This window comes from Nothoprocta perdicaria, unplaced genomic scaffold (genome assembly GCF_003342845.1).
Source record: "Nothoprocta perdicaria isolate Ctin4 unplaced genomic scaffold, notPer1 scaffold_9, whole genome shotgun sequence".
NCBI lineage: Eukaryota > Metazoa > Chordata > Aves > Tinamiformes > Tinamidae > Nothoprocta > Nothoprocta perdicaria.
The window spans coordinates 966727-978744 of record NW_020456198.1 but is presented as its reverse complement, the minus strand read 5'-3'; the positions used below and the strand labels follow the sequence as shown (position 1 = coordinate 978744).

Here is a 12018-nt window from a genome sequence, read left to right as displayed (position 1 = left end):
TTACCAAAAGAGGAGATAACTACATTTAACTTTTTTCAAAGTGCTAATGGGCCATGCTGCAATTCTGGCTGTGTTATGGTGACATGTCTGAAAATACAGTTTGGTCTCAAAGGAAACTAAAGTTTTATCTTTTACCCATGCCCTGTACCATTTCTCTATTATCTAATGCAGCACTTTGAGGATTAGGTCACTGCACGCTATTTCCCTTCCTTTCTTCTCTGGTTTCAATATGTCTTTTTCAGTCTTCTGTGGTCAGCCCTACAATGGCCTTGGCTTTCCTGTGGCTGCTGTCTGTGTGCCCCAGTTTGGGAGCTGTGTGCTCAACCAAACCAGTTGTCTGCCTGGTAATGAAACCCTTTTCTCACTTGCTCAACTCTCTGGTATGTTGGACTTGGTCACACTGTCTTTGAAGCCAGGAACAAATCTCCCATGGATGTTCATGGGAAAAGGTAAGGCCAGCTGTAAAACAATGATACTCAGTGCAGTGCTGCTTCTCTGGCCAGGAAAGAGCTGCTAGGTGCCCATCTGAAGATGGGATGGTGCAGGGGAGGCCCAGGTACATGGGTTGCCTCTAGAGATGTTGAAAACATTCCGAGATTGGGCTCCCAAGCGATTGTATGTTGATAGTGGGATCCGTACTGACTGCAGTATCCCAAGGAACCATAGTTACTCTGAGATAAAAGAGTTGCTGTTTGTGCTTCAAAAGAAATAGCAGTGTTTGGACATTTTGCTTTCATTCTGGATCAGAATAAAAACCAAAGTAGTCAACACTCTTTGAGATGAAAATTGAGGTAAAACAACAAAATGAGAATCCATTTTTAATCTTAGTAAAGCATTTTGTTAATATTTTCATTTGAGGTAAAATATTTTGTTGTGATATTCTGATTTCCATAAATATATATAATTGCTGTGTTGTAGTTTGTACAAATTGCACTTCAGTTTCTTCAGTGCATTTCAAAACTGTAACTATCTCAGAACTAAAATAATTCGGCATTACTGAACTAATGACACAGAGATGATTTGGGTCCTATTTATTTCTTTGTTTATTTTTAAATTCCTTTAGTTGACCTCTCCCTGCAGAAATGCATCTTTCCATAAAAAAAGGCCCTGCTGCTGTGTTCATAACCCTCCCCGGACGCAAACTAATTGCCTCCTGTGGCAATTTCACTGTGTGAAGCAGGGCTGTGCACCGGACAGACAGCTCTTCCTTGCTCTGTTCTGCTCGTCTACAGGGCTGTGGTTTTGCCTATTGGCTTCATTGCACTCTGGACTCTGAGTGAGAAAGCTGGTCTGTTTTTAATCTGAGTGATCTTTCAGTTTGTACAATAGGCTAAAAGAACTTTCTCTTCTGGAGATATACCAAGGTTCGGCCAAGTTAGCTGTGGTAAATGCTACTCTGGCACTGACTCAATCACTTTCTCAAATATGGGGGCTGTGATTTGTCTTGAAGCGCTTATGTACCTAAAAAAAAAAAAAAAAAAAAAATTCTCATCTTTGTCATTAAAATGTTTTGTCTTTGAACCATTTATTTCTTTGTACTATGCGTAAGTTTCTGAAGCTATAACCTCCCCCCAAAGAAAACAAAAACCACAAACCTTCTGACCTCTTTTTGTAAACTCTTTGATGTATATTCATATCAAATGCTTGCTGTATAAAAAAGTGGGAACTTAATCTTCTGAAGATCAAAGTAATTCTTGAAATGTAGGATTGTTCTCATTTCTCCTATCGATCACTATTCTTATTCTGCCCTGTCTAGCTTGCTTGGTCTCTTAGTGGATGGCTGCAGATTTTTTCAAAGCATGCTGATCAATTCTAGTTCAAACTGAGCTGAAATATCATAAAAGTTGCTGTCCTACACCTACACACCTGTGAGTGAAATGACTTTAAGTCGCGTTAGCTTGAAGAACCCTAGGTACCTAATCTGAGCTTCATTACTGAAAGCAAAAGTAAGTGCTGGGCAGCACACCTTACCTCATTCCAATGAGCCTGTTGATTGAGCTCTGGTCACACCAGGTGAGATCTGCAGTAATTCTGTGGAAACCTTTTGAGAGCCTCGTAATCCTAAAGCTCAACAAGTAGGTTTAGTTACAGAGCTAAAGGCCTTCCTGTGCCATGGGAATGCTGCCACTGGAAGGATGCAGCAGACCTAATCTCTTTTGTTTTACTTGATCTTAAACCCGAGAAACACAGAACGAGCATGGAGTTGAGAAGATGTATGATCATGTGTATTGCAACTGAAGCAAGATACAGAAGTAGCATCCTAAGTACACAGCGTGATCAAAAAAAATCTATATTTACACTTGCCTGAAAGACCAGAACAAGTTAGAACAATCTTGGGGAAAAAAAAAAGTGACAGGAAATGCATCTGGCAGAAATGAATTAATATTATAGCCTAAAATAAGATTTATGTAATTCACTGCAAGAAGTTTGGTGAATCTTTAAAGAGCAACGTATGTAAAAGTTAACAGTATACGGTATGAGAAGAATGAGAGTTCTTTGACATACTGTAATTAAAAATATCTGGTGAAAAAATCTGAATTGGAAAACAAATTCTCATTGGTCTTTTGAATATGTTTGAAAAATTATTTTGTTATATGTTTGGAAATATTCCATCGTAATATGCTGTTTTCATTGTTGATTCTTGGTAAGTACTCCAAAAGCAGCATGGGGAGCTTAGTATAATTATATTTTGTGTGTGTTTATTACAAGGTGTGTCAAATACCTGACAAGAACAGTAATTATTTCTCTTTAATTAATGAAGAAGCTCAGATATGATTGCCTAACCCATGTGCCTGAGATCACACAACAAATCAATGGTGGTGCTACTTACAAGCTGTTGTATTCTAGGATTGTATTTAAATGTTTCTCCTTTGAAAAGAGAAGGAAAAAATGGAAATATTTTTTCAGTTAGTTGAGGAAACATTAGGTTCAAAACATGAAATTCTCCCCTAGGCTGAGCCGTATCCCAAAATCTATTTGAACCACACAAATTGTAACCACACAAATTGTTACCACACAAATATGCAAGTCCTTCATGTACTTTATTTGCCTTATTTTCAGATAAATAATTGCGAATTTATCCTATTTCTGCTTCAGAGGAGATGGTTCTAGTTTTCTCAAAGACAGGTAGATGCTATTTGTCGTCTTGTAAGCATTTTCCCTGAACCGCACACACACACCAAGTGTTTTCATGTAATCTACATGATTGAATTTGCAGGACCTCTCGATGACACAACTAATTGCTTTGGGGACACCATTTTTAAAAATGAAGGTTGCTTTCTCTTTAAAATACATTTTCAGGGCAAAGGAGCAGTCAGGTTAGTAGATTTATGTGCATGTTTTGTATCAGTGTACCATATAATTCTTGTTTTCATTCTTAATCTTAGACACTGTGCAAAGTAACCGAACTTAAGCTGAAAAACTCACTTAGGCCAAAACAAATCTATCTACATGGATCTTGGGTTGTTCCCAGTGCAACATTATCAGATTATGCCAAAAAGCTTTCCTAAGCTTTCAGCTGTAATCCTCTAAGTGCTTAATGGTTGTCCACATGGGCAAATTATTGCACAGATCTAGTTATTCCACTCTGACCCTGTGTATTCTCTGGAGCAAGGCAGTTTCCTCTCTGTTTTCACATAACAGTAATTTGGTTTTATTTCTTTTGGTTCCTATGCCTGCAATTGATTCACAAAAGGAATAGGTTGCTGTTTTATTCAGAGGTCAGCCTTGCTCTGGATATACATATCTGTTACTTGTTTTTGTACACAAATACTGTTACGTTCCATAATAGCTTGCAGCCCAATGTCCCCTACTGATTTTATAGCATGTGAAATATAAACAATCGATTCAGTATTTAGCACAGGCTCAGGGGCTTAAGAGAACAAAATAAAGGATCTCATAAACAAAGGAAAAACAAATAGGCAACTTTGTGCGTGTGTGTGTGTGTATGCAAGGATTTAAAGGCATATTGAACTGTAAAACCTGAACTTCTGCATAAATTAGATTCAAGTTTTTCCAGATCTTCATTAGCACCATGTGATCTGCTAATATCTTCAGCGTGTGCAGTTGTCTGTCTGTACTTTTTATGATTCTAAAGAGGACCTAGTCTTGCAAAGTGTCTGTGTTTTGTCATTTTAATTAAAACTTCTTCCAGTGTGAAGATGTTTGTAACCAGCACTTTGTTTGTCTTCCAAAAACTTTGGCTTTGCCTGGCTAACTGTAACAAGCTGGGATGGTCCCACAAAGGGCAGTGATCCCATGAAGCTACCGGATGCAATTACAGGTTAAAAAGGCAAGCTTAGCATCCTTGCTCAATCTCCTTATGCACCACTTACAGACCTGTCTACGATATTAATGCTGTCATTTTTACTTGGTAAAGGAACAGATTTACTTAGGATAGAGTTGCCATCTAATCTTACCAAGTGGAAGGAATTAGATCAGCTGCTGAACAGTGAAAAGTTCTACCACATTTTGAAATAAATTTCTTCCTTCAATGCCATTCCCAGCATATCACAGTTATAATGTATTTGATATGCTACAAATGTGGTAAGTGCTACACTTCACAACATACAAGTCCACTTTTCTCAAACGAGAAAATAAGAAGACTGGAATGAAATCAGAGATGATCTTCCCCTACCAGCTACACCCTGCAGAAATTATGATGTTAGCTTGTATCTTGCTTCTAGTGATAAGATCTGAGAGTGATGGTCCCTAATGACATTACCTGTCCTCAGTGCAGCAGCTCTGTTTCAGAGAGGTGCCAATTAGATTTATAACTTGCGAACAACGAACATATAAAAAGTAACTTGGCCCCAAGTTACATCCCTAGCACATAACCCAGGTTCGGATTCAAGCCTCACTGCTACTTCCTGAGTGCAAAGAATTGGCTCTAAAGCACTTAACTGAAAGGTTATATGAGTGTGTTTTGTTCTGTTACAAACTGTTGAATTAATTCTATACTTTTGCACAGAATGTAGTACAGGAATTTAAAAAAAATACTCCTTTTTTTTAATGCAACTAAATGTTGTCCTGGTTTCCAATATTAATTCTAGGTATCTTGGGAACAATTGTAATTTTTTCCCATTTTAACAGAACAGGCTAGCAGCGCAGGCTTTCAAATTGACGATAATTATGGTCTTTATTGTGTTCTCGGTGATACCTGCAAATGGAATAGGATGTTGTTTAGGAAGATTGAATTTGCTCTCACAGGGGTTTTTAAGTGGGTTGTGTGACTACACTAGACTTTGAAATGGATGTTTATGCCTCTCTCGGCTTGTTTTGGCTGCTGGGATTCTTTAACAGCAGTCGTGCTGGGCAATGCACTTCCTCGGGAAGAGCTGAAAATCGAGGGCATGTGACAAACCACCTCTGAGAGTTGTTATGAAGAACAAGCTGTGCTGGGGATGGGAGCTCATCGGGCATCTTGGAGGAAATGTAGTCTGCTGGACCAGAGACATTATCTAAGAGAAGCTGTCTCCTATGTCCTCCAGTGTTGTGGTTTGCTGAAGGTCACAAAGGTAAGCTAATGTTTTGTCTTGTTTTGTTTTGTTTGGTGTTACTTTAACTGCACTTTTTTTACCTCTTTCAAAACAATGAAGTGGATCCTGAGGAAAAGAACACAGGCCAACCTGTAATCTGATTTGCATTTTCCTTTTCTATTGCCAGTGCATCTGCTTACAGGCCTCAGCACTTCAGTTCTCAGCTCCAAAACTGCTGTTTGCTTTGAAATCTTCCCCTCTCCTCTATCAATTTCTATCTTCTTTCTTGTTGAAAATGTTTTTACTCATTTGCCCTGTGAAGTACCTTTCGGGTGTTTCAGGAGAGAATATTATTATAGAGGGTAGACTGTTTTTTGAGTATAGAAGCAACCTAATTCATTTGCAGTTGTTAGAGACTTCTAATCCTAAAAGGCAAGCATGCTACCAAGGGCACGAGCTGGGCAACATCATGGCAGAGCTGCAAGCGCAGAAGGCTGCTCATAGAAGTTGCTAAGTATCCTTGAGTAACTTCAGAGGAGTTATTTGATACTCATTTCTCTTAAGAGCATAAGCCTTAACTCTGCTGCTACTCATTCTTTCAGCAGATTTATTTGATGAGCGAAGTGCTCAGAAGGAAACAGCACCAAAATTCATAAAGTTTTTATTAATTCCATGTCCATCTATGAACAACCTTTTAAAAAGCGGAGAATAAATCCATGATGTAAAACAGGCAAGTTTTGGGAAGCACTTAAGGCTAGACTTTAAGGAACTTTCAATACTGAATCAGAGAGAACACCAAAATATTAAATCTGAGATACCTTTATCTCCTCTAAAGTATTTCTGAAGTCTATGAGATGAGAAAGATGCTTTCCCTAAACTCTGTGTAGTACAAGCTGCAGCCACCCTGAGCTCTGTTCCTTTTTTTTGTTTAACCTGATTGACAACAATTTACTTTAATCTCGTAGTTGGGATCCGAAAGGAAATTATCTCAACAGTCTTAAGTGTCACTCTCTTTTATTAGCAGAAGAGAGCAAACCATGGTGCCTTGCCAGGTGCCTGGCACAGCAGGGCCCATCTCCTCTGCTTGCTCTGGAAAAAGGCTGCTTCTCTTTTCCCTCCTCCTTTGGACCACATACAGGGAGCAGAGACCACAGAGGTTCATTCACTCTCCCCTCCCGCAAGCTTTTCTGTGCCCTCTTGCAGCTTTTACAAACATTTCTTAGAAGTTCCTGTTAAAGGTTCACACAGAATAGTACAGAACAAGGGTTTTGTATTGTAAATAAGAAACTGTATATGGGCGTTGCATTGCCCTCCAAAAGTCAGAAAATCTCATGATTTTGATCTAGAAAGACTAGAACATAAAAGTCTTGATTCTAGAAGCTGTATTAAGGCTGGGGTGTCTCTATGATGAAAATGCCAGCCCAAAGCAATAATTCCACGATCTGGATCATTTCCTGCATGATAAAATCATCATGAGGAACTTATTCTGCAAATAGCTTGCAGAAAGGACATGCTTGCCATAGGTGCCATGGTTGTCTTTTAGCCATTCATGGTGGTCCCCAAACCTGAGCTACTCAGCTATAAAGTTAGCTGCAGTTGCAAGAAATGGAGCTGGATCGGAAGTTTTCCAGGAAGTAGTTAAACTGGCACATGGGAAAGCAGAAAAGTCAGTGCAGGCACTGTTAGCTTTCTAGGGATGCTATGTTAGACCCAGGATCACAGAGGAGATTGAGAGCCGTGGGGACAAGGACGCTTCACGTGTGCAGAGCAGGATGGCAGTCAGGAGCACGTGGCTGCCTCTGACGGCACCTGGGCCGTCATCCAGGTCTATATCAGGATTTCACCTAATAATAAATTACAGCAGATGCACCAGCTCACATATGCCTAGAATAACAGTTGGCACCAATATTTGTCTACCTTATTTACATTTTTTTGACTGTTCCCATTTCCTTCCAGGAGCAACCACCACCCACCCCTCAGTTCTGCTGCAGAGCCCATGGTGGGTGAGGCCATACGCCCACTTTGGGCTAAAATCAGCTGAAAGGGACTCTCCCTCTCTCCCGTCTCTGGCTCCTGGGCTGCCCCTTGCTCTGTCACAGTCTTGCACGGAAGGGAGCAACAGCCAGGGCTTCGTGACCATGATTTTAGGGATTTTCTTCAGAAGAGATCAACTGCCAGGGCTTCATCACCATGATTTTAGAGATCTTTTCCAGAAAGAGCAACTGCCTGGACCACACCTTCATGTTTTAGGGATCTTTTCCACAAGGGAATAACTGCTTGGGCCTCACTGCCATGCTTTTAGGGATCTTTTCCAGCAGGGAGTGACTGCCTGGACCACACAGACATGTTTTTAGGGTTATTTTCCAGAAAAGATCAACAGCCTGGCCACCACCACCCCGCTTCAGATAAGTTTTCCATCAGAGACTGGCTGCCTGGGCTTCACCGCCACATTTTTAGGGCCTTTTCCCAGCATGGGGCGCCTGCCTGGACCTCCCGCCATCCTTTAGGCTGGTGGAGGAGCCGGTGTCGCCCTAGGCGGTAGGGGCCGGGCTGTGTGTGAGGAGAGACAACCGCCTCTCAAGCCCGGGCCGCCAGCCCCCTCAGCGGCACCTCATGCGGCCGCAACGGCGCCAACGGCCGCAACGGCCGCCCGGCCACGCCCCGCCCTCTGTTCGCCCTGCCCCGCCCCGCGGCGGGAGGGCGCGCGGGCTGTCGGGGCCGCGCACGGGGACGGCGCCGGCGCCATGTTGGAGCGTTGCTGAGCCCGGGCTCTGCGTGCGTGCGCGGCGGCCGGAGCCCGTGTGCGGCGCGGGCTGGCGGCGGGACGGAGGCAGGGGGGACGCCCGGGCGGACCATGGACGTCGAGCGGCTGCAGGAGGCTCTGAAAGGTGGGGGGGGGGGGGGGGGGTCCAGTCTTCTCGCCCATTCGGGGTGTCCATCAGTCCGGTGCGCGGTCGCTGCCGCGCGGGGGGCAGCGCGAGGAAACCCGCACCCTTCGTCCCCTTCCTCCTCCTCCTCCTCCCTCCTCCTCCTCCTCTTTCTCCTCACTCACTGCTCCCCAGAGTTGGGAGGCAGCTGCACCCCCGCGAGGAGCGCGGTGTTTGCGCGGGCCGCGGCGCCTCCGAGCCCCGCGAGGCGCGGGGGGCCTTGGCGAGGATCCTCAATGACGGCGCCTCTGTCCCCGCTCTCCCCTTGTTCCCCTGCCCGCCTCCTGCCACCAGACTTTGAGAAGAGAGGGAAGAAGGAAGTGTGTCCCATACTGGATCAGTTTCTTTGTCATGTTGCTAAGACTGGAGAGACCATGTAAGTGTGACTTTTTGTTGTTCTAAAGCGTAGCTTGTAAAGTTTCCCACGTTTTAGGTGAATGAGGCAATATCTGATGTCTTTCTCATTTTGTTTTGTCTAGTGGGCTAAATAACCTAGTCTTGGTTCTCAGCTTAACGTGAGACAATTAGTTTAGTTTGAAGATAGTTTTTTTTCTAATAGATGAAACCTTTATTTTTTTATGTACCTATATGAATAGGCTTTGATGAAAATTATCTGTTCAGCTTTTACTGATCGTGCTCATTACAGTAAACCTGTTGCTTTTCACTCCTGCGTTTTATATAACTGAGCAGGATTTTTTTCCCCCCCTAAAACCGAAAGTTGAGCGGGTCGCTGCAGCGCCCGTGGCCCGCAGCTGGGAGCCGCGCTGTTTACACGGCCGTAGAGCGGTTGGGGTCAGCGTTTCCCGGCTTTGTGCGCTTCGCCCTGCGCTGCTGCCCGAGAGGACCACGGAGGCAGGTGCGGGCGCGGGTTTGCCCCTCTGCCATGCGGCCTCGCCCGCGTTTGTTTTCTGCGTGTGCCCGGAGGGCTCCCGTTGGGTCCCTCGGTGGGACTGGGGCCGCGGGGAGCGGGTGCCGCGCTCCGTGTCGGGGATGGGGCTGCTGCTGCAGGGGTGACTTCCTTGTGGTACACTATTTGGCAGGAAGGGGAGAGGCTTCCCTGGCCGCCTTGCGGCTTGCTGGCTCACTTTCTGGCGCCCGGGCTGTCTCCTTGTTTTCGAGGCCTAACGCCAGGCTTCATGGAGCGATGCCGCATTTTACCAGCGTTTTACTAGCAACCGATGATCTGCAAGGGCTTTGTTCTGATGTCTGTCATCCCCCTCACTTGTAAGAGATGAAGAGATGTCTCTGCTTTTTTTTTCCTGTTTTTTTTTTTTTTTTTTTTTCTTTTTTTTTTTTTTTTTTTTTTCCATTTTTGGATAGTTCACTAGTGCTATTTGAATTCATGGTTTTAAAGGCAAAACAAGTTCTGAATGTACTTTGCTCTTTGAATCATCCAAGGCTTTGGATCATCAGAAAAAAGATACAACTGTTACCCTCCATGCTAGAAGAGCCCTCATTTAAGTGCGGGACTAAGGTGGTGTAGTACATTTTAAATGTTTTTCCTGTTATGAAGTATTTCTTAAGACTGTTTTTCTTGAATATGCTACCTTTAGACATATTTCAAAGCAATTTTAAGTGTTTGAATAGGAATGCCTTCTTAAGAAAATTCTTCCCTGTCTAAAACTTGAGAGTATGCTCTAAATAAAACCTTGTTCTTATTTCCATTGGAAAATATAGATTAAAACAAACAAAACGCTTGAACTGTTTAATCTTGAGCTCAAATATGTCACCTGGAATTTCATGCACACCCTAGCTTGTATGTTTTGTGGGTATTCTTTACCCCCCCCCCCCCCACCTGCCCTGGTAGGTATTTTCAACATTCTCTGATCTTATGGTAGCATTAAATTGTATATGTGTGGCAATATCCAATATCATTTGGAGACAGACATAAAAAATACTGCTCATTAACACTTTGTTTTTTTTTCCTGATGTCCATAAAAATCTGTATTTTTTCTATCTAATACACTACTGTTTTTACTAGTGTGCTGTATATCAAGATATCAGGAGGAAACTGGTAACAAAAGGTCGTGGTGGATGTACATAATAGCAAATACGTATTTTTAAGAAATTAATGTTTTTTTTAGACTACAGACTAGACTACTAGCAGTGATATTTTTAAATGTATACCTAAGTACACAAACTTACCAAGAGCATATTGATTGAAAGTTAGTTAGCTATAACCATTCTTTAGTTACTTTCACAGAAAAACCTTTCTATTTATAAGAAATCTAAAACAATAGGAAGTACTTCATTTTCTAGTTACAAGGCAATCCAAAATAATACATTACAGCAACATTTATTTTTATAAAGTTCAGAGTTCTGTTTGAAAAAATGGATGGTTAAGTCAGGAGTAATTACACAAACGGTTTGCAGACTTATTTATTGAAAAACAATGGACCTTATTCAGTCACAGCCTGTTCCTGAAGTAACAAACAAAAAGTACCCACATAAGTTAGGAGCAAGGCAGCTAAGGACAAGTGAAACATGAAGTATTTTTACTGTGATTGTTATTTTTCTGTGGGACTGTGTGGTGTTCACAAGTATTCTGTATGCTTTTTAATGTAGTTTGTGACGATTAACTAAAATACTGAGTTTAGATTGTATTCTGTAATCTACATCTGGATTAGAATTTAGAGTGCTCTGTACCTTGTTTTTCCTTAGGACATAGTCGTAGTAGAGGTAAACAATTACAGAACTTAGTTTGAAAGTGTGCTAGTGAAGTCAACTAATAGGATTTTTAACATTCTATAGGAACAGGCACATGACATACGTAGCCTGTTTAGCAAGTTGGAAACGTGGTCTCGTGTAAGGCCTGATGTGTACCGCCCTGTCTCCATTTATTTCAGTGTACTTATTCATGTGAATTAAGTTATGTAGAGGTAGATGCTGGTTTAGGTTAGGCTGTAATTTTACTAGTATTTATTTCTTTTGGCAGCAGTATAGACTAACACAGTCCTTGTGTACCCATTTCACTTGTGCTTGTTCAACTGTTTATGCAGCTGCTTGGTAACCTCGAGCAGGAAACTGCCCAGGGTTGTGAGCAGCTTTCTTCTGGGCAAGATTGTCTTAACAAGGTACAGAACATTGATATAGCTTCCTGTGTCCATGTTAATTTGTATGTCAAACAAGTACAATTGAAGAATTGGTGCAGAGGAGTAAAAGGATGAGAGTTGTGTAAGCCAACACTGCAACCAGAATAGTCCTCTCCAGAGCGTATCTTTGTTAATTAAATGTCCCTTTCATTTGTGCTGGAGATTTGGAATAAATATGTTGCTAAATTTGCTTATGCTATCAGCATAAACTGAGTTGTGTTATCAGTGCCATGCAGTAAAGGATGATGGTGCAACCATGTGTGTTAATATCATCCATTTGAAGTTTAAGGCTATCCTCATCCAAGTTAACCATTCACTTATTTGAACGATTATGGCCTGCATTTACAAACGCTAAACTTTCTGTATTATATGTGAACAGAAATTTAATTGCTTGACTATTTTGAAATAGTTTTGTTTATTAACAGTTGCTATGGTAAGACTTAACCATGGGTGAATTTTAAAGTTTATGGTTCAGTCATTTTTAATCCTGTATTCAGTTTTAGGAACTTTTTTTTTTAAAGC

The 12018-nt window shown here is 42.0% G+C and overlaps 1 protein-coding gene across 1 annotated transcript in view; it reads left to right on the top strand.

Moving 5' to 3' along the window:
- Positions 1-8307: 8307 nt before the first annotated feature.
- The window catches only part of PPP4R2 (protein phosphatase 4 regulatory subunit 2), a 28638-nt gene continuing 24927 nt past the window's right edge, over positions 8308-12018 (top strand). The window contains exons 1-2 of the mRNA XM_026052500.1: positions 8308-8365; positions 8699-8780. Coding sequence (XP_025908285.1) covers positions 8332-8365; positions 8699-8780 — 116 coding nt within the window. The 5' untranslated portion in view covers positions 8308-8331. The remainder of the gene's footprint in view (positions 8366-8698; positions 8781-12018) is intronic.